General features: G+C 43.8%; 1 protein-coding gene across 1 annotated transcript; it reads left to right on the top strand.

Moving 5' to 3' along the window:
- The first annotated feature begins 8,205 nt into the window (after positions 1 to 8,205).
- Positions 8,206 to 22,619, top strand: HTR5A (5-hydroxytryptamine receptor 5A). Its single transcript, XM_003941834.4, has 2 exons — positions 8,206 to 9,770; positions 20,941 to 22,619. Exons 1-2 carry the CDS (start codon positions 9,030 to 9,032, stop codon positions 21,271 to 21,273), a joined length of 1,074 nt encoding a protein of 357 aa, XP_003941883.1. The 5' UTR covers positions 8,206 to 9,029; the 3' UTR covers positions 21,274 to 22,619.
- Positions 22,620 to 23,226: the final 607 nt, after the last annotated feature.

The raw sequence follows: 23,226 nt of genomic DNA, 5'->3' as shown, positions 1-23,226 counted from the left end.
ATGAATATAATGACCATTTTAAGACTCATGTTTACCCTCTTATATTATGGGACATTTCTAAGTGAGACAGGTAAGAATGTACAGACAAATAATTTCTATTCTAGAATAAGATACTTCAAGTAATCTCATCTCAAAAATGTACTCACTTTAGGATAGTAACTTTATCCAATAAATAGCTACAGGCATGTGTCGCTTAGCAGTAGGGATATGTGCTGAGAAATGCACTGGGTTTTTTTGTTTTTTTTTTTACATTCTTTTTTAAAATTTATTTTTATTTTTATTTTTTTGCATTTTAGATGTTGGGGTACATGTGAAGAACATGCAAGATTATTGCATAGGTACACACGTGGCAGTGTGATTTGCTGCCTTCCTCCCCATCACCTATATCTGGCATTTCTCCCCATGCTATCTCTCCCCACCTCCCCACCCCTCACTGCCCCTCCCCTATTTCCCCTGTTAAGCAATTTTGTTGTTTTGCAAACATGGTAGAGTGTTTTTATGCAAATCCATATGGGATACCTACTACACCTTAGGCTATATGGGATAGCCTATTGCTCCTACACCATGAAGGTGTAAAATGTTACTATTTACATCAGGATTGCAGGTGAGTAATATGTTGTGCTATTATGAATCATTAGGTGTTAGGAATTTTTTTTAGCTGCATCATAATCTTATGGGACTGTCATTGTATATGTGGTCTGCTGTTGACTGAAATGTTATGTGGCATATGCATTTTGATTTTCTTTTTCTTCAGAAGATGAGCTCTCCTAGGCTACACATTTTCTGTTCATCTGAGCATTTGCACTTGCTGAATGCTGTAATAGGTTTTCAGTGTGTTTACAATTGAGACTTCGACCGATCCTTCAGGGGCTTTGAGCAGGAGTTGCCTATCAGAACTGTCCCAGATCGAGTCAAGGGAGCTGGGACTGTCTATTCCTGCATCAGTCAATTCCTGGTTTCAGGTCACCTTCTGGGATGGGACAACATTGGGAAGGCTGTTTTATGCAGCAGAGCTCGATTCCCAGTGAGGGATGTAGCTATGAGCCATCAATAGCTGATACCCAGAATTTAGGGAAGGAGGAATCGGTACAGAGGGAGGGACCTAGGCAAAATACCGCAGCATCCACTGCAGTCCACTTCTTATACTCTCAAGCCTACTTGCTTCTCAGTGAGTTCTTTCCATCCAGGGTTCTTGTTGGTGGATCAGGCATTACCCTCACTGTTGCAGCTGGTCTCAAGGCTGTCACAGATACTCATCATCTCCCTTCTCCACGACCTGCCTGTGATTTTCTTTTTTATTATTATTATGATTTTTATTGCATTTTAGGTTTTGGGGTACATGTGAAGAACATGCAAGATTGTTGCATAGGTACACACATGGCAGTGTGGTTTGCTGCCTTCCTTCCCCTCACCTGGAGGAAAATGTATCTGTCATTTCTCCCCATGCTATCTCTTCCCACCTCCCCATCCCCCTATCCTTCCCCCATTTCCCCCCAACGGACCCCAGTGTGTAGTGCTCCCCTCCCTGTGTCCATGTGTTCTCATTGTTCAACACCCGCCTATGAGTGAGAACATGCAGTGTTTGATTTTCTGTTCTCGTGTCAGTTTGCTGAGAATGATGGTTTCCAGGTTCATCCATGTCCCTACAAAGGACACGAACTCATCGTTTTTGATGGCTGCATAATATTCCATGGTATATATGTACCACATTTTCCCTATCCAGTCTATCATCGATGGGCATTTGGGTTGGTTCCAGGTCTTTGCTGTTGCAAACAGTGCTGCAATGAACATTCGTGTGCACGTGTCCTTATAGTAGAACGATTTATAATCCTTTGGATATATACCCAGTGATGGGATTGCTGCCTGTGTTTCTCTGCACCCATGCTAGCAGCTCTGTTGACCTTGGTGTCAGAATCATCCCTCAGGTAAGGCCCTCATCCCTAAGGGATCCGACCCACTGGTCATCAAGCTCTTTTCATGCCCTGACTGCCACATCTACGTATTTACACTGGAGAATGGCATGTCTGCACTAATCGCCTGGCTGCCAGACACACCTGATATGATTTGGCTGTGTCTCTACCCAAATCTCATCTTGAATTGTAGTTCCCATCACAGCCACATGTCATGGGAGGAATCCAGTGGGAAGTAATTGGCTCGTGGGGGAGGTTCCCCCATGCTGTTCCCGTGATAGTGATGGTTTTATAACCATCTGGCATTTTCCCTGCTGGCACTTCTCTCTCCTGCCTCCTGGTTTATTAAGGTTGTGCTTGCTTTCCCTTCTGCCATGATTGTAAGTTTCCTGAGACCTCCCCAGCCATGTGGAACTATGAGTCCATTAAACCTCTTTTCTTTATAAATTACCCAGTCTTGGGTATTTCTTCACAGCAGCGTGAGAATGGACTAATGCGGCATCCTTCTCTGCCCCCTCCATAGCCGCACCCTGCCACCTCCTCACAATCGGTTACCCCTGTCAGGTTGATGACCCTTGTCCTTTCCTGCTAGTCTTTTGGCATGAGCAGTCCAAAGTGAAAAAGTTACAGTGAACTATTCCTGTGGCACCTGATGGAAGCCCTGTCTCTCTAGGAACCAGAACCTCTAGACCCACAGAGCCTAAAGTCACATGGGCAAGAAGGACAACTTTGCCAGGTGGTCACCGACTGTGACAGGAAGCATGACGATGTGCTTCTATTCTGTGATTTCCAGGCCTGTCTGTATAGTCCACCTTAAAGGCACAGTCCCATAAAATGATATTGATGTACAGTATTACTGTCTGTAGAGGAATGGTGCTGCAGAGTAGTATCTCCTAGTGGTATTTCCCTAGAACATTTGAGAGGCTATCCCCACACTCCATCAGGCTGGCAGTTTCTGGGTAAAATAGCGTGTTAATTTCCCAGGGTGGCTACAACCATTTGCCACAAACTGTGGGGCTTAAAACACCACAAATTAATTTTCCTATGGTGTAAAGGCTATAGATCTGGAATCAGGGTTCCAGCAGACAGGGCTATGCTTCCTGAGGGTTCCAGGGAAGGGTCCTTCCTTGCCTCGCTGGCTCCTGGTGTTGCTGCCAATCATCAGTGTTCATTGATGTGTGGCAGATCGCTCAGCTGTGCCTTCACATGGGCTTTCTCTCTGTGTCTGTGTCTTCACATCTCCCTCTCCTTAGGAGGTTACTGTCATTGGATTTGGGGCCCACATTAATCCAGAACAATTTTAAATTTAGCCAAGACTCTATTTCCAAAGGAGGTCACATTACCAGGGGTGAGGACTTCGACACTTCGTTTTTCTCAGTCGGGAGAAGTGCAGCTCAACTTGCAACAGGTGGTCCGTGTGGGACCTGAGGCCACGTGCTCATTGCTGTAAAGTGGGGCCGTTGGTTCCAAGGATGCTAAATGCAATCCTGTATCCGAAGATGGAAGCTTACAGAGGTCCTTGGAGAGTGATCTGCCTGAGACCCTGCAGGCAGGAAAAGCAGATCCATCCCTGCTGATGAATAGCTACCCTTCGAGGTGGCTGATGTTCTCCTTAGGGGATGTGCCAATTTGGGGGTTCAGCATTGGTCTCTATGACTGGCAGGTTGGATGTTAGGCAGCAGTAACTAGACCAGGCTTGCTGAGAGACACCACACTGCTTCAGCCATGCACGGCTTCCCTCTCTGTTGCCATGGTTACTCCACTCAACTATTGTGCTGAACTGGGGTGGACAAGTGACAGGCTGTCATCGGTGGGCTGAGCCATCCTGCTGCCAGTGTTCTAATCTGCAGTGGACGCTCTCTGGAGAATGTGAAAAGCGATAAAGACATCCACACTTTGTCCCTATTTCCGCTGGTTCATCTACATGCCTCTTTCACAGACCTGCTTCCTTCCCGTCATTTACCTTCCGGACCTATAGCCACTGCTCATGGGTCTGTATCCAGTCTTGCTTCAGGCCACAACTTTTTTCACACAAAACGGAAGATCAGGTGCGGTACCTGGCGCTCTGCCCCTTGGAAGGATGTCCCCTGACTGCTGTCTCCGAGGCCACTCAGAGTAGAGCCATGAGACAGCAGCAGTCTTCTTTCTGACTTGTACCCACACAGCAGGCTGACCATCTTTGAATCCCCCTTGGGCCTGCTGGTATCCCATTAGCTGACCCTGCAGCCAGGGCTTTGAGCTGAAGGGTAGGTGCTTGCACAGTGAGGACAGATGGCAGGGTGGTCTGGGCCACCTCTTGTGGAACTGGCTTGTGCTCTCCGTGCAGCTCTGCTCTGTACCACTTCATTTTATGCTGTTTTGCTGCTGAGCCCACCCAGTCTTGTGTGTGGGTCTGCACAATTCCACATTACGGTGGTTGTAGTTTGCTCCAGCGTCACTTAATGCCTCATGCTCAGATGCTCTATTTTTGCCGGAGCCCCAGCTCACACAAACCGCTTTCCCAACAGTGTAATGTTTCCTGTTATAGATGAGGTGACTTTGCTCCGGAACCCTCAGGGTCTATATTGTGACTCTTTTACTGGTGTTGGTCATCAAATCGTCATGGCGTTTCTCCCATTACAGGTACTCCAAGTGACGTAAGCTTTGCAAGTTGTAAAGCCCCAGCAGTAGGCTGCTTTCACTGCAGCTAGGACTTCTCCTAGAGCTGTTTCCTGCTCTTAGCCCCAACCAAATCTGGCAGCCTTTCCACGTCAGCAGGATGTGAGTCAGAGCAGCTGCCTCTGGCATTCAAAGGGCTGACCAAGCCTGAGGTTTCCTTTCCAGCAGGGGGAGGTACCAGGTGCAACATGTATATTTTTATAATGAAAGGAATAAATACCCTGTCGCGCTCCAGGGCACTGAAGCCCTGACATCTTCCATGATGCAGTGGGCGTCTGTTTCTTCAAAGACAAAATTATTTCTCACAGTTCGGAGCATACGTATTTTACAGAGGTCTCTAGTAAACTTGAGACTTCTTTTCTTGCCTGTCCTGTCTCATGAACATCCCACATCGACACGGTGGACGAGTGTGATGTCCTGGTGACAGCGGTTTTCAAACATGGTGGTCTCAGGTTCCCAGCATATTCTTTAAAATCGAGTACCCCAAAGAGCTTTTGTTTACATGGGTTACAGATATATTAATATGTGCTGGAAACCAAACTGGAGGCATTTTCAACATATTTGTGTATTTATTAAAAATAAAATAAATCCATTACATGTTTACATAAATGACACCTCATTATGAAAAATAACTATTTTCCAAAAAATACTTGTGAATGGCATTGTTTAATATTTTTGCAGATCTCTTCAAGACAGCTAGAACATCATATGTTTCTCTGTTCCATCTGTTATGTTATTTTGGTTTAAGATTGTGAAGAACATCCGCTTCCATATAGATATACAGCTGAAAAGAGAGTGTTTTAATACTCTTCAGATAATTATGGATATTTTTCTGTGAAGTCAGTGGTAGCACCTTAAAGGTTTGTTGTGATGTGGAATCTGAAATCATATCATGCATGTTTTATACCCTGTTAGATTGAAAATCATTAGTCTTGGCCGTGTGCATGGCTTAGGCCTGTATTCCCAACATTTTGGGAGGCAGAGGGGGGTGGATCACTTGAGATCAGGAGTTCGAGACCAGCCTTGTCAACATGGTGAAAGCTCATGTCTACTAAAAATACAAAAAAAAAAAAATACCCGGGAATCACTTGAACCCAGAAGGCAGAGGTTGCAGTGAGCCAAGATCATGCCAATGCACTCCAGCCTGGATGACAGAGAGAAACTCTGTCTCAAAAAACAAAAGCAAAAATAACAAATGATCAGCTCTTACTTGCATGAAATAGATTAATACCTTCCCATTACAGAAAATCTAAAATAAGCATTTTTCTACATGAGAATGACATGACTTGATTACAAAGTGTAAGTAACCTCAATAGACAGCCCAGTCTTCACTCTAAATGATTGTTAGATGGCTGCAGATGACATTTTGTAAAGGAAAGCTTTTAGTAGACATCCCATGATTTGTTGATATGTCTGTAATTTCCTCTGCCCCCAGTATAGCACCTTGTTCAGTTACGTGGTTGTATCCTTTGTCAAATGGTATATTAGTTTTCTAGGGTTGCCATAACAAAATACCACAGACTGAGTGGCTTACACTAGAAATTTATCTGTTCACAATTCTGGCAGCTGGAAATCCAAAATAAAAATGTTGGCTGGGCTGGTATCTTCTAAGGTCTCTCGCCTTGGCTTGCAGATGGCCACCTTCAAACTTTATTCTTAAGTGGCCTATCCTATGCACACACATCCCTAGTGTCTCTTTGCATGTCTAAACTTCCTCTTTTCGTAAGGATATCAGTCAGATTGAATGAGGTCCTATCTATGGCCTCATTTTAACTTAATCATCTCTTTAAAGACCTTATTTCCAAATATAGTCACACTATGAGGTTCTAGGGGTTAGGACCTTCATTTATAAATCTGGCAGGTGTAAGGGAGGAAGAAGAGAAACAATTTAACCCAACAGGTGACAACCCAGGAAATTATATTTCCCATTGCTGCCATTTCAGAGGTACCATATGGCAGGTGGGAGTTTTATACCTTTTCAGATTTCTTTTTCTTTTCAGTGATAAAATTTTAACTTTTCAAGATAAAATTGGGGCTATGCTTTGAGATAAAACTGGAATATTGTGATTTTTCATTTGTGTATTTTTGAGATAAACCAGACTTTCTGAACAGGGTTTGTCCCTTCTGGAAATGCTCCATTGGCTCTCTCCTTTGTGGGAATATTCTATTCGGCCCCTTACTTTATGACACTCTAATTTTAACAAATTATCCTCAGTTGTCCTTGGCTTTGTCTCTATTAGACTGTTCTGTTGATCACTTGACTCTCAGTATAGACAGCTGTGGCCTGGGGAATCAGTAGGGAATATAATTGCAAGCCAACAATGCCTTTCAAGATTTATATGACGAGGTCCATCGCAGCCTGCCTGTGGGGAACACAGCTCATCCATTCCTCCAGGTCTAGATGCAGAACTTCTTTCAAAGAATACGATTCATGGTTTACATCTCATTCCAATTAGTTCCATGACCTCAAGAAGGTGATGTGCCCTAAATAAGCACAAGCTTGCTTCTTGATTGGGGCCATGCACAGTTGCTGCATGCAACTGGAGTCACCATCAGCTGTTTTTAAGTGGTGTCTGAAACAGCCCTGTAATAATCCTGTATTTAATGATTTTATCCTCTCCTCTGGGTTCCAGTGGAGGAGTTTCTCTTTTCTCAGTGCATTCTCCAGATACTCGTTTTACTCTGCAAGAAACAAAATCTTATACCGAAACATGTCGCTAACCTTTAAATAACTAAAATGTTTCTGATCAAATTTACTTGTAAATGCACCCATTTTACTTTCATGACACTCATTTCATATACTTAAAAACAAAGTTTATTACCGCCTTACTTTCGTTAATGTCATTTCTGTCACGCCATTTAAAAATTTTCTTTTAATTTATTTTTTATTATTATACTTTAAGTGCTGGGGTACATGTGAAGAACATGCAGGTTTGTTACATAGGTATACACGTACCATGGTGGTTTGCTGTAAAATTTTAGCTTCTTTTATATTGCTATATCATGTGCCTCTTTATAAGGTGCTTCAAATCTTAAATTCTTGTTAGAAGCTTTTGATATTTTCTCAATGTATGTAGATGTGTTGGTGGGATTTGTGTTTATGTGTGAGGGGAGAGTTACAGTCCCACTTTCTTTTGTGTGAGATGGAGCTCTTATAATAACGCGTATCCCAATTTTTCCTTCTCAGGAAGCAAATTTAGTAGGAACCACTGGGGACTACACGGCTGCCTTATGACTCTGAGGAGGTAAAGCATTCTTCAGTCATTCCTGTTGGAGCCAGGTGAAGCATTCTAGCTCCAACACCTCAGCCATATCTAGGGACAGCAGCACCTGCTATCTTAGAGCCTCTTCTCCTTCAAGGAAAACAACCCTTAAGGGAAGCAACTGAGAACTGGGTAAGAGGAAAGCAATCATGTGTTGAAATCTTCTGGAGAACAAAAGTTAGTGAAACGATCTTAGACCCCTAACTCGGAGCTCTTATAGGAACAGCAGATACTTATGGCAAGCTGAGAAAGCAGTGTTCAAAGTCTCCAGACCATCCCTAGAGGGATGCGTGTGGGTGGCTAGGGGAACGTTTCGAGGAAAGTTCATTGGTCAACTTGTTCCACGTGGGAACCCATTTCAGGCAAGAGCGACAGCACCGTGGACAGCGCCAACCCTCCTGCATCCGGGCAGGGTGAGGCGGCAGCACCGCGGACAGCACCGCACGAGGGGGCGTGTAGGGGGAGCCGCCCGGCGAGGGGAGCGCAGGAGCGCAGCAGCACCGCGGACAGCCCCAAAGCCGCGCGCTCCGAGCCAGGAGGAGGGGAGAGGAGGCCTTATCAGCTGATGGCTTACGTAGGGCTAGATCTCAACTTGGATAAGGCAGGTCTCGGTGGGCGCGACATCATTCGCTCTGCAGAGACGCAGCCTCAGACAGGGTGGCGGGGACAACCGGGACAGAAGGCAGGTCCCAGAAAGCAGGTCTCCCCCAAATTGGCTTCCCTAGCACGGAGTTAAAGCTGCAGCCGGCTGCCTAGAGAGAAGGGTGGGCAGGGAGACAAAGCGGTGAGAGCGACCGCTCTGACGCACCAGCCCCTCTCCAGCATCCACACGCTGCGGGCCGCCCTGCTTCTCCCCCATCGGGGAGATGCTCGGTTCTGGGCCGCCAGACAGCCTTTTCCGCCAAGGCAAGGAGCCCGGGGCTCCTAACCGCTTAGGCGGGCCCTGGCTGGAGACGCAGCCCCTTGCCTCTGCTTCCTTAGCCTCTCAGGGCTTCAGACCTGCAGCACTTGCAGCCATGCCGTCTCCCACGGATGCTCACTAGCAGGAGATTGGGGCCAAATTCACAGACACTTTCCAGAAACCCCACCACTGGCCAGAGGTTGCAAACATCCAGGTTGGCTCTGGGCGCAGTGGCCACCTTAAGTCCTCCTGAACACCCTTTCTGCAAGCACCCCAGGCCGGTCTCCTGACCCAGAGATGGATTTACCTGTGAACCTAACCTCCTTTTCCCTCTCCACCCCCTCCCCTTTGGAGACCAACCGCAGCCTAGGCAAAGATGACCTGCGCCCCAGCCCGCCCCTGCACTCAGTCTTCGGAGTGCTCGTTCTCACCTTGCTGGGCTTTCTGGTGGCAGCGACGTTCGCCTGGAACCTGCTGGTGCTGGCGACCATTCTCCGTGTGCGCACCTTCCACCGCGTGCCCCACAACCTGGTGGCGTCCATGGCCATCTCGGACGTCCTGGTGGCCGCGCTGGTCATGCCGCTGAGCCTGGTGCACGAGCTGTCCGGGCGCCGCTGGCAGCTGGGCCGGCGGCTGTGCCAGCTGTGGATCGCGTGCGACGTGCTCTGCTGCACGGCCAGCATCTGGAACGTGACGGCCATCGCCCTGGACCGCTACTGGTCCATCACGCGCCACCTGGAATACACGCTCCGTACCCGCAAGTGCGTCTCCAACGTCATGATCGCGCTCACCTGGGCGCTGTCCGCTGTCATCTCTCTGGCTCCGCTGCTTTTTGGCTGGGGAGAGACTTACTCTGAGGGCAGCGAGGAGTGCCAGGTCAGTCGTGAGCCTTCCTACGCCGTGTTCTCCACCGTGGGCGCCTTCTACCTGCCGCTCTGCGTGGTGCTCTTCGTGTACTGGAAGATCTACAAGGCTGCCAAGTTCCGCGTGGGCTCCAGGAAAACCAATAGCGTCTTGCCCGTAACCGAAGCTGTGGAGGTGGGTATTGCAGCAATCCTTAAAAATACTCGACTTGCATTTGGACAGGCTGTATTTCCAGGCCACCTGCCCCACCCCCCACACTTGTAGAAAGTGGAACTGTTTGGGTTTGGGAGTAGGGGGAGTACACTGGGAGAGTGGAAGAAGGCATCAGAGGTGTACTTTGCTCTGATGTGTTCCCTCTCACAGAGCTAATTCCTTCTCTCATGGGTTATTTGTTAAATATACAGAACATGAGGAATTCCAATGACGTCATTCTGCAGGGTGCCCTTAGGCCCCCAAATTCTATGGATCTATAACACCCTTTAGAACATCTGGATAAGCTAATATCTGGTGTACACTGATTCAGTACACTAGAAAAATTAACAGCTTCTTGCACTTAGAATGAGGGTGTTCCAGGAGGAGGGGCTCCAGGGGTGGGAGCATGATTTGATAAGAAGACTGTCATGTGTCAGGCAATGCAGGTTAGTGTTTCATCCTAGTCTATTATTTTGCTTTCCAAATTACAGCAACTGATTTATTAAAAATATGGTATCACCTAGGATACTGTCCTTCTGTGGCATCCTCCCATCCTGACGTAAGACAGAAGATGATGTCTGCATTAATCCCAGAGCCTGCATTTGTTATCTGCTTCCACTGCCTTGGGGTGTTACTTTCTGGATCTATCCCCCACAGCCCTATTAGGTTGTAGGTGTGACTGAGGACCACTTGTCTGCCTTCCTGAAAGTGAGTAAAGCTGCAGAGGAAATTAAAAATTTAGGAAAGAGAATTCCCCAGTTCTCTACAAGAGGCATTTATTGCATGACAATCACTACAGCAACAGCAAGGGAGCTTTTCTTCTTCTCCCACTCCTGCTTTTTGTTAACTCTTAATAATCTGACCCTATGACTCACAATTCTGAAGACCACGCCCCCCTCATTACCAAGGATGATTCCTTGAATCTAATGTACACATTTAGGTTAGACCAGAAGTCTACGCAGTCCCCATTTTCTGTCGTTGGCTCTGGAACAAGAATGTAATCTAATTCAGCATATGGAGTGCATACTATAGGCTTGGTGCAAGAGGTAAGAGAATGATAGAGATGTTGTCTTTGCCCATGAAGACTTTGGTCTAGGGAGGGAGATGGGCACCCACCTGGGCTCTGCAAGTGCTTTCTCTTAGAGTCAGTAGCTAATTCTAACCATCCCCAGTCAGTCAAGCTTAGAGGGACCACAGGTGTAGCTAGGGAAAAGGGGGAGACAGCATCATCCTAGAGGAAAGAAGAAAACAAGGGGTCAGAGGCTACCTGCCCTTTTATCTATATCAGCACTTCTCAGCGAAGGGTGATATTGCCCCCAAGGAAACATTTGGGCTATCTGGAGACAGTTTGGATGATCGAGACTTGAGATTAGGGTGCTAATGGCATGTAGTATAGAGAGGTCAGGAATGCTGCTAAATATTGTACAATGCATGGGACAGCCCCTCAACAGAGAATGATTCAGACCAAAACGTCAATTGTACTGACTTTGGGAAACTCTGATCTATTCGATTTCTAAGCAGAACAAAGAGTGCTGTTGGGTAAGAACACTGAAGTTCCCATCAAACTACCTGAAGCTATGTTCCATGCATGTGAGCGTCCACTCAAATTCCAAGCTAGGAATAAGAAGACTGGTCACCCCCAAGGGCCCTCCTTTTATAAATTCTCCTCTTCCCTGATGTTTATCCAGGCAAATATGATTTACAGTCAACCCCAAACACAGCTTTAGAAGGAGAAAGTTAATTACAATTCTATCCCAAGGCCTGTTGTAAAAGGATGAGGGGACTCTCATTTCTCTGCTTCAGTGACAGCAGAAGCAAAGCATTATAGCATCTTTGTGCTTTTTATACACACACACACACACACACACACACACACACACACACACCCCTCTTGTCTCCTCTCTCCCTCAACCCCCCTGCCAGATTAGTTTTGAAAATGGGTCCCTTGGCTTGGCAAGTCCTCTAAATAATCCAATTCTCTAAATATAATGTGGGGCTGCCTCTGTACTTATGTTATGTTGGAGGGTTAATTACAAACCAGGCCACCTGATTGCTCTGTGTAGTGGGAGTGGGCGTCAGAGTTTCTAAATGCGGTTCTACCACCAGCTAGGTGTTACCTAGGGAAACCACAACACTTCTCTCTCATTTCTTTCTCTGATGAGTTTTATTTAAATACATGCCGTGAAACCCTAATCCAGCTCAGACATTGAGCTGGGATCTGGCAACCACAGGATAGGTAAGCCTTGCCCTTGTCAAAGGATGAGGAAGCCACTGCTAGAGATCTGAAATAAAATGACAAAGAAAAATGCCTTGCTTGCCAGAGGGAGCTGGGGCTGTGCTGTCCAGGTACGATTTCCCTGAGCAGAGCAGAATGTGGGAAGACCTGAAACAGCGCTTTTGGGAGGTATGGGGCCTTAGGGATTGGTGGATTGTTGAGTTGTGGGTAGATGATATCCTCTGTGTGAGATGCTGTTGTTGATTGGTTGTTTCTCCAATAAGTGTTTACTGGGGTGAGTCCATCCTTGGTGGCCTGACTTTCAGAACTGAGGGGCTAACACCAATAATCTACACAGGTGCTATAGACACCCAGGAGGTAGAAACAGTGTGAACTACTTTACTTTCTTTTATTCTAACCCTAATTGCCTTCCAATCCTTATTCCTTCTTTATATAATAGACAAAATTAATAATGCTCTGACTCTCAAAATTACAGGCACCAATGGTACCAAAGCAATGCATATACAGACTGTACAGACTTAACTTTTGACTCCTGTATGATCCCTGCAGCAGACTTACACCCAGGAGAGCAGCCTATGCAAAAAGGCTCTGTGCATATAGACAGACAGGGGCGAAAGAAGGCAAGCAGCAGTAGGATAGACAGATGAGCAGCCTGACACCATTTGCTAAACAGTACACCTGTGTGACAAGAGGTTTGACGCCTTATACGCAGATCTAAGACAATTACCTCACGGTAGAATCTCTCAATCAAAGATATAGTGACTTGATACAAACACCTTAGCCCTACAAACTTATACAAGGACATACTTGGTGGTGACAAATCTTTTTTTTTTTTTTTTTTTTTTTTGAGACAGAGTTTCACTCTTGTTACCCAGGCTGGAGTGCAATGGTGCGATCTCGGCTCACCGCAACCTCCGCCTCCTGGGTTCAGGCAATTCTCCTGCCTCAGCCTCCTGAGTAGCTGGGATTACAGGCACGTGCCACCATGCCCAGCTAATTTTTTGTATTTTTAGTAGAGACGGAGTTTCACCATGTTGACCAGGATGGTCTCGATCTCTTGACCTCGTGATCCACCCGCCTCAGCCTCCCAAAGTGCTGGGATTACAGGCGTGAGCCATCGCGCCTGGCCCCGACAAATCTTAAGATAACAAAATTTCAAAAATATCTCTATTGAGATGGGTTGCCCTTGATCAATAGAATAAGTTTAAAACTCGTTCTGGGCTAAAGAGCACTCATTCTTTTCCTAAGTACGTGGGAACATTTCCTTCTCAGTCTGCCTTTCTTGGTCCTCATTCAGCCAGAGCTGCAAGAGAGACTGCCATGGCTGTCCAGATTTTCACCACTGTGGCTGGTCCTCTTTGACGATGAAGTTTCATCTGTGGAGATGTGATGTCCACACTGCATGTTGATCGACATGAGTTTCTACTGTTTTTAAAATTATCTGTTGAATCATCTGTCAGGACAATTGTGCAGAAGCATGTAAAGATCTGAATTTGGTACTAGAGCATCAAAGTTCTCTCTGAAGCCAGGATACTTTAATTATAGAAATTCAGTCATGTGATTCCCCTTCCTTGTCTAAGGGTTTCAGAGCTGCTGGGTGACACATATTGCAACAGGAGAAGGAGAAAGTAACCGTGAACCATCAATAATGAGCAGAAAAATACTGGATAGTTTATGTTAGCAATTGGGGCTTATTACCTGTGGTACATCAGATTTAAAAGGCTAACATGAAATGTTCTGAAGATGTGAGGACTAATTGAATTGATGCCTGTAATGTCTCTGAGACAAGGAGGCAAATCCTCCAGGTTACTGAATTAAGCAGTGACATTGTCTTAAAATAGGCAATGTTCTTTGACGGGTGCCACGCTGTCACCTTAATCCACCCAGAGCATGGCCCCATGTTTTCATATTTGCCTGAAAAGGAACGTTCATAATAACCTAGGAAGACCCGGTCTTAACTCTTAAGAATTCGACTTCACTTAAAGTTTCTAGTTGTGGAGTCTCTTGTCCATAGAGATTCTAGAACCACGAGTTTTCTTTAGTAATTTTAAAAATTGCATACAATGTAGGCATTCTCACATCTAATCAGCTATAATATCATCATGAACAAGGCTGCAGCACATTTTATTTGGAAGCAGATTCTACCTATTGTAGGAATGTCATAGATTAAAGAAACGTTCTTTTGCTAGTGATCTGGAAATATCAGTTATAAGTTATCATACAGGATTGCTAAAGATTGTTACTACTTGAATCGTTCCATTAAATAATGTTGACTTTCTCTCAAGCCTTTGAAAAATGTACTATATAGCCAGAAATTTGTCATTTATTATCTTGTTTCACTATCTGGTATAACCAATAGCTTTTTTTTCAGGTCCCTGTGTTGCCCAGTCTGGAGTGCAGTGGCATGATCTTGCTCATTGCAACCTCTGCCTCCTGGGTTCAAGTAATTCTCCTGCCTCAGCCTCCCAAGTAGCTTGGATTACAGGTGTGCACCACAATGCCTGGCTAATTTTTGCATTTTTAGTAGAGATAGGGATTTCATCATGTTGGCCAGGCTGGTTTCAAACTCCTGACCTCAGGTGTCCCGCCCACCTCATCCTCCCAAAGTGCTGGGATTATAGGCGTGAGCCACTGCACCCAGCCATCAATAGCTTTATTAAAGAAATTTTTTGTTTTAATTTTTAAAAACTTACTACAAGTTGATTTGCCTTTTTGCTTTTCAGACAACTTAATAAATGTATGTGGCATGACTGTTGTTCTATAGTGGCAGGGTTACTGGTAGTTATAGTGACAGCCACATAAACAAAAGAGTTTATATAGCTATACATCACATTATAGAAAATTTTCCTTGGAAGTTTAAAAAGACAAAGAATTGTTGAGTGATAATACCTTCCTTGGAGTGGCTTTATTGGATAGATTGTATACAGTTGTCATTTTGTCTTTTAGCCAACATGAGATGTTTATTCTTTCAAGGCTCCTTCTGCTAGCAATATATTAATATATGTAAGAATTCTTATCTTGGCTCTCAAATCCTTGAGAACAGAGGCCCTTTTGGGTGTTTTATCTAGAAAGCCATATCTTGTATTGATTTCTAGCATTTACTTTATAAGGCTATCTGGAAATGTCTACCCCCATGTTGGATATTTTGCAAATCAGCAATTTCACATTTCAGTTTATTTTTTCTTATTAAACTCCCAAATTCAGGTTTAAGCCATTTATAGAAAGACAGGACAAGTCTAAACTTCAGCTGTTGGGTGAACACAAGTATGTTGCTTAAAAGTTTTCTGAAGTCTATTAGTCTATTTTCTATCTTTATTCAGCCTCCCAAGTAGATGGGACTTCAAGAATTGCCATCACACCTGGCTAATTTGTGTATTTTTTTTATAGCAATGGGGTCTCACCATGTTGCCCAGGATGGTCTCAAACTCCTAAGCTCAAGTGATCCTCCTGCCTCTGCCTCCCAAAGTGCTGGGATTACAAGCGTGAGCCACCGTGCCCAGCTTTATTTAGTTTACTTTGAATCTTTATTCAACCTCTCCTTAAAAGAAAGCCTTCTAAAATTACTTTACATAATATATTTTCTATTTTTATCTTTAAATTTTCACAACTGGGTTATATAATTTTTCTATTTTCTATGCTTCTGCTTTTAACCATATTTTTTATCTGAGAGGATTTCAGTTAATTTAACTAATGATTACACGTGTATAGTTCAAGAAAATAAAAATTTTGTTTGCTATTCTAACAAAATTATAAATTCTATAACAAAAGTTTAAAAATTTTCTCCTTCTTCTCCTTTATTATTTTCTTTCTTTTGCTTCTTTTCTTTCCTTTCTTTTTTTGAGACAGGGTCTTGCTCTGTTGCCCAGGCTAGAGTACAGTGGCACAGCCATAGCTCACTGCAGCCTTGAACCCTAGGCTCATGCAGACCTCCCGCCTCAGCCTCCTGAGTAACTGGGACTACAGGAATATGCTATGATACCTGGCTAATTTAAAAAATTTTTGTGGCGATGGGTCTCTCTGTGTGGCACAGGATCATCTCAAACCATTGACTTCAAATGATTTTCCTACCTTGGCTTCTCAAAGTGCTGGGATTACGGGCATGAGCCCCCATGCCTGCCCTAGAATATTTATTAATTATAGCTCTTAACTTAGGTCTAGACAAAGGTTTTAATTTAAATTCTATAAATCTGATTTTTCTTCTGGTAATTTTATAATGTGATTGTGTTTTTCCTGAGAAAAACCTGATTCATTTAGGAAGTCAGATAAAGCTGAACAGAAAAATACAAGATAGAGATATGCAAAGACAGTAGGTTTCGGAAGGTTACAAAATCTTTGGTACTATTTCAGAGTTAGAATTTTGTTTTAAGGCCTCAAAATACCAAGTAAGAGACTGAATTTTAGCCATTTGATGTTTGTCTCCTACTTTTTCTAGAGCTTCTCTTAAATAACTTATTAATTTTTGATTCATCAGATGTTTCTCATGAAGTAAAAAAAAAAAAGTTTGGCATTTGTGAAGAAAAGTTCAAGGGTTAGGATCATAATACAACTTTAAAGAGGAAATAGTTCTTAAAAAAGAGGATTGGGATTTTGACAAGGGCAAGCCATGGCACAGGAGAACACGAGAAGGAGGTGACTGTGGTTGGCCAACAGTTTGTGTTTGTGAATAGTGTCTCAGGGTCCCGGACTAAACAGATGGCAGAAGGGGACACACAATTGTCCACGCGACTGTCATTAAGCTGGAAAACGATGGAGCCAAGTGATGTATTTTCACCACTTGACAAGTCAGGAGTGCCCTCATAGAAGTTTTGTAGGGGACCACAAGCCAAGTTTGATCAATTGCTTTGTCATAAATTGGTCACTGGCTAATAATGGTCTTCAAATCATTAGCGCTCAGGTCCTGCTTGGATTAGATTGGAAACTTAACAAGCCAGTGCCTTACAGAATAGTTCCTTCTGTATTCAACAGAAGAAGGCATTCCAGGACAAAACAAAAACCCATGCACTGAGGCTTTGTACATGAGACAACACAAAAGCAAAGCAAGTGGCCGTAGGATAAGTAGAATAATGGCATGGCAATATTTGCCAAATGATACACCTTCATGGCAAGAGGCTGAAAGCTTTATACAGAGATCTAAGACAATGACCTGATGGTAGATCTCAAATCAAAGATCTAGTTACGTAATACAAACACCTCAGCCTTGCGACCTTATCCAAGGACATAGCTGGTCTCCAATCTTAGGATAACAAAATGCGTTGAGCATTAAGAGCCCAGCAAAATGAGGAGGAACTCAAATCCTTGTTGAGGTTGATGCACTTGGCTGCAGATGCAAAGGGCAACTGAGTTTGGGGCCCAGTGAATGCGCTTGTGGTCCAAGGATCCCAGGGAGTCTTCAAAATGACCTCAGTGGAACCTCCAGAACTGTCCATGGGTGATGCCACTACTGTTCAGAATCTTAAATAGACAAAGCTGAATCTTTGACTCAGAATAGTGAGAGGAAGCAATGCTTGACAGCAATTTCCCAGAGCAGAGCGGAGTGCCAAGCATCCATGATTTGGGGTGGTGTGGGTTTAGACACTGGGGACACTTGAGGAGCAGCAGACTGACATCAGCTGCAGAACGGAGTTTACTCAGAATGGGGTTTTCTGTTGGATGATTGATGCTCAGAGGTGTGTTTATTAGGTTGAGTCTGACCCTAAATGGCTGACTTTCAGAAGTGAGGGCTGACACGGATTAATTGGTTTACAAGTGTATATTCACAAAACTGCATTGTCCTTGATCAATTGAAGGGGTTTAAACAAGAAAAAAAAAGCCTGTTTGTTATTATATCTATATTATATTATATCTATAACTGTATAGAACAATTAGTTTTGTTCTAAGCGTGTGGGACCATTTTTATTCACACCCTCATGGAGCCTTCCTTAATGTGTAAGACCGTTTTTAATTAAACATTTTTATTCTGTGGTCTAACTTGCAAATCGCCTGAAACCACACTTCCAAGGTAGGAGTCTTTGTCCCTTAATTCCAATACCCGTTTTTGACAGTAATCCATTGATTATCTATGACATTATTAAAGAGGCAAAGCAGAGTGGTTGGATGAAATAAAAGAACATATCATATTTATGATTAACTGGTAAATAATTATTTAGCACAATCATTTTGGAAGAATGAAAGCTCTCACACATACGTTCCTGTCCCCAAAGAACTTGTTTGCTGAGGAAGATGAGGATAAGTGTTCATTTAGAAAAAAATTTATAAATGAATCTTAAATTATGAGGTAGGTGCTTTACATGCATTTCAGAGATTATTAGGAAAAATTAATTTGGCTTAACTGTTAACTTTTTAACCCTATTTCCTCTCTTTCTGTGAGTTTACTAATGACCAGGTTGGATCCAGTAATTCATAGAGCATTATTTTCCAGACTAAATTAATTGCTTTATTGCAACCATTGATTAGAAGACAGCAAAGAGCTAAAGAGTCCATAAATCAGAGAGCCATAGAGCAAGCAAACAAATTTACCATTTGAGGGCATTAGAAGCCTGAAACTCCACAAGCAACCAACATCCTCCTAGCAGCTGGAGTCTTTATTGTCCCAGAGGTACCATTTTAAATCAATGTCACGGATCTTTCTTCCATCAAGCCAGTTGATGCTGAATGCAGCACCAAAGATGGCCCAGTAAAATAATCAACATTTCACAAGGTAATAGAAAAATATTCTTTTCTGACCAACTTGGAGTTCTATGACTAAACTATGAAACATGTCTAAATCAAGCACTAAGTGTCACTGACATCACCAGTGTGATCATCGCCAGTGTGACCAGCACCCATGGTGTCTCCAGTGTGACCAGCATCTCCAGTATAATCAGCATCAATGATGTCTCCAGTGTGACCAACATCTCCAGTGTGACCAGCATCCATGGTGTCACCAGTGTGACCAGCATCCACAATGTGACCAGTATTCATGGTAGCTCCAGTGTGACCAGCATCCACAGTGTGACCAATATCTCCAGTTTTATCAGCATCAATGATGTCTCCAGTGCGACCAGCATCTCCAGTGTGACTCATATCCATGGTATCTCCAGTGTGACCAGCGTTGACAGTGTAATCAGCATCCATGGTGTCACCAATGTGACCAGAATCTCCAGTGTGAACAGCATCTCCTGTGTAACCAGCATTCCCAGTGTGAGCAGCATCTCTAGTATGACCAGAATCCATGGTGTTTCCAGTATAGCCAGCATCTCCAGTGTGACCAGCATCCTTTATGTGATCACAGTGTGATCAGCCTCCACAGTGTGACCAGTGTCTCCAGTATGACCCGTGTCCCCATTGTCACTCATAAAAATGTGCCAAGAAGAAGGAGAATTTCCAGAGGGTTGAAGAGGCCAGCTAGATTCTTGTTTTATTGCCATTTGGGGACAATAGGGGAAACAGCTTCCGTGATGTTACTATGGGGTTGAATTCTCTTACTATGGGGAAATTGGTAGCTTTGCCTCTTTCTTTTATGCCGAAAAATTAAGCTAGTTATGGTTTAGATTTCTATAAATGAATCCCCTCAAATGCATTTCCAGATATGTATTGATAAATCAGTAACCAAAGGTAACTCTGGTTACAGAGTTACATCAAGAGGTACAGAAAGAGAGATTTTCAGTGCTTATTTTATATGTGTTTTTAAAGGTTGCCTTATGGACTATTTGCTTTACTATTTATTATCTTCTTTTAAATTTAATTTAGTGTATAGTACTTGATGTTATACTGTTTTGCAAATAAATGTCAGCAAGTCTATTCTACAAATTTGGTAGTTTATTCATCAGGTACATTGCCTTAACCACGGTGTTCCTATTTCCACCTGTTATTCCATATGATAGTAAGTCAGTTCCTTTTGAGTCCACTTTATAAATGAGGCCAAGAATGAGTTAAGTGAGTTAGATTGACCTGAAGGTTCTTTGCCTAAAAGATAGTATGCTCTTTGAGAACAGGCTGTGTAAATCGTTTAAATGTACTAGAGTCACAGTATGGTGGAGAGGGGAAGAATACGATTTAATGTCAATGCAATCTCACCTGCCAGAGAATGACTGACTCAGAAACTGTCCCACATTTTGATTGGATTGAGTAATTTCCTAATGTAAATTTACAGTTGCTTCATATTTAGGCTGCCTCATCAGTAGACACTCATTATGTCAGTCCTCCCAACAGCTAGAAATAGGACCAGAATGGAGGAAGAGCTTCCTTTCCAGGAATTCCACTCCTTGAGAGAAGGAAGTGAACTGGAGGGCCTCATTCTGTGGGAACCTGCCCTGTGGAGGCCTTGGGGGAACCCAAGGGGAGACTCTAAAAGACTGGGGTCTCTGTTTTACATAAATATAGGGGCATAGAGGAAGACACAGAATAGACCCAGAGAGAAGTGTCCCAGCCACTGGACTGCCTCAAACAGAATATGCTACAGAGCACAGCAGTAGGATCTTTGTGCCAAAGGAAAAGTTCTAGAAAGTTTTAACATCATAGAGGGGACTTACACGAGCCCAGAAGGTTATAAAGATGGTGGGACATGTGGTCGTAAGCGTACAATCCAGCACACTTTTGATGACGTGTGCACCTCTGCCACTAAGTCATGCGTGCCATGTCACCTGCTCGTTTATGCCACTGCCTCTGTTGAACAGACGGCAATAGGGAGTCCATTTTCAGGACGTCAATTCCATCACATCTGGTTCTTTCATTTCTAAGACATAAGCAAACACCCCAGCTCCAGCGCCTGATTCCCACATCTGACGGTGTGTGCCACGGGCCTTCAGGTTCCCACACCTATCTGTTGGGACCTTCCCTGGAACTGGATGTGCGGAATCCAGGCCTGTCAGTGTCTAGGTTCAGGCTGGCAGGTAGACAGAGGTGGCTCCTCCTAAAACTCCTGCTTGTCTTTTACAGGTGAAGGACCCCGCCAAACAGCCTCAGATGGTGTTCACGGTCCGCCATGCCACCGTCACCTTCCAGACAGAAGGGGACACGTGGCGGGAGCAGAAGGAGCAGCGGGCCGCCCTCATGGTGGGCATCCTCATTGGTGTGTTCGCACTCTGCTGGATCCCCTTCTTTCTCACGGAGCTCATCAGTCCGCTTTGCTCCTGTGACATCCCCGCCATCTGGAAAAGCATCTTCCTGTGGCTTGGCTACTCCAACTCCTTCTTTAACCCCCTGATCTATACGGCTTTCAACAAGAACTACAACAGCGCCTTCAAGAACTTCTTTTCTAGGCAACACTGAGGGAGAGGACTAGGATTAAAGGGAGTTTCTTCCCATAATTCAGTGGCATTCCCCGTTCATCCATTTCCCATCCCCATCCAGCAGCCACGTGGCGAGAGGAATCCTCACCATTCTCCAGGGTCATCTTCAGAACTGCATTGGCCTTTCCACCTCCTCAGTAGGAAGATGAATCCTCACAGCAGTTTTGATGACATCGTGTATCTAACTTACCTACTATCCCTGCCTCTGCGCTGACAGCCATGGACTTTGCCCACAAAGTGCCCTTTCCTCCCCTTATTCACTTGGCATGGTGATCAATGTTGTCCTAAGGAAGTCAAACAAGGCAGATAAGGAGGAGGATGCAAAACAATATGGGCAGGTTGAGAATGGATAGAAAAGAACGAACAAGTCATGATGTAGACATCTGGGGGTAGGAGACCACAGTTCCATGCTTTCTGGCATAGTCCCCATTTCAAATATTCTCCTCTGTGGTCCTAGTACACATACCCTAATAGCAGTGGGGTATGCCCCAAGGGTTGACCACAAAAAACACTGTCTCCAAATATATTAAAGTACATAGTCCTGTCCATGAGGGCAGGGAATATTAGCTTTAAGGTTTTGTTTGCGGTAAATACACACACACACACACACACACACACACACACACACACACACACACACACTATGAAAGAGGCAGGCATTCTAGCTGGCTAGTTTACTCCAAAATGCAATCCCCTGACATGAAACAGGCACTGAGGGTCAACTCGTTCCTTCCATTTTGAAGCAACAGTTTATAAACAATAGAAAAGCCTTCTGGTCTCACACAATCTGTCAAACTTTCTTATTTGCTACTGGTTTCATGTGTGTGGGATATATTTAAGTGTTTCTGGGCAAAGACCTTGGTCCTCAGATCATGAGATTATAGCTCAGCTGCGATAAGGTTGAGCGTTTCATGATCAATGACTATGAAGGCACATTCACCAAACACAGGCACTTTGGGGGCCTCTTTGATGAATTTGCTAACTGCTATTTTTTGTTGGTATGTGAATACCTGCTAGGAGGCCAAGACAAGAAAATAATGAAAAAGATGGAACAAGGATAAGCTGCAACCTCAGTCCTGTACAAACGGACAGTATACTTGGGGAGGCGAGGCCGTTAAGTGATGAGGCAGCATTCGTACGGTCACATACAACCAGTGCCATTATACACAAATTTAAAAAAAAATCCTAGGCAATAAAACTGCCTGTGGTCTGCTATGTCCCTGACTCTTTAAATGCATGAATTAAAGAATTATACGTTATAATAATGTCTGAATTAATTGTAATTCGTGCAATATATTGTATATAATAAATAATATCAATTGAGAGTTCAAACAGGAAATTTGTGATAATTTATATGTGATCTTGGCTTGAAGTTTAGGCTTGCCTTTATTGCAAATACTGGCTTTATCAAAAGAATGTGAGAAGATAACTGTTAGACACCTGTCAAGTCACGATATGCTAAATGCAGATCTTTATGCATTCAAGCAGATTCATTGAGAAATTTAGTGACAGGAATTGAAGGATTTATTTAGAAACATCCTAGATTTGTCTTCTGTATGTATCACTTGAAGTGCTAAGCCCACAAGTATTTTAAAACGCAGACTGTTCACTTACTCAAGTTACCTTTCTCCATTATTACTTGAAGTCAGAGAGAACAACACATGCTCTTGCCGTCTAGAGTTTTAATAAGGGAAGCGTTTTCAAAACTTTATTCAGTACCCCATGGCAGAGAAGAAATATTCCAACTGGACGAGTCTGGAGAGGTGACACTAGAATCGAGGGTAAAAGTTTAAGTCTATTCTACCTGAAAATCCATGTGAAAACTTTCACTCCATAAATCACGTGTGTCTTACTGTTTCAAAGTTCATACTCTTCTCCCAGGATTCTTCATACCCTAGTTGGAGAACAATGTTATTATAATATTAATTCAACC

The sequence above is a fragment of the Saimiri boliviensis genome, chromosome 10, assembly GCF_048565385.1.
Source record: "Saimiri boliviensis isolate mSaiBol1 chromosome 10, mSaiBol1.pri, whole genome shotgun sequence".
Classification (NCBI taxonomy): Eukaryota; Metazoa; Chordata; class Mammalia; order Primates; family Cebidae; genus Saimiri; species Saimiri boliviensis.
Note: the sequence above shows the minus strand (reverse complement) of the source record. Positions and strands in the feature narration are given on the sequence as shown.

Coding starts and splice junctions, on each gene's coding strand:
- HTR5A (XM_003941834.4), top strand. CDS start 9,030: ATGGATTTACCTGTGAACCTAACCTCCTTTTCCCTCTCCACCCCCTCC. Junction 9,771..20,940: donor CCGTAACCGAAGCTGTGGAG/GTGGGTATTGCA, acceptor TGTCTTTTACAG/GTGAAGGACCCCGCCAAACA.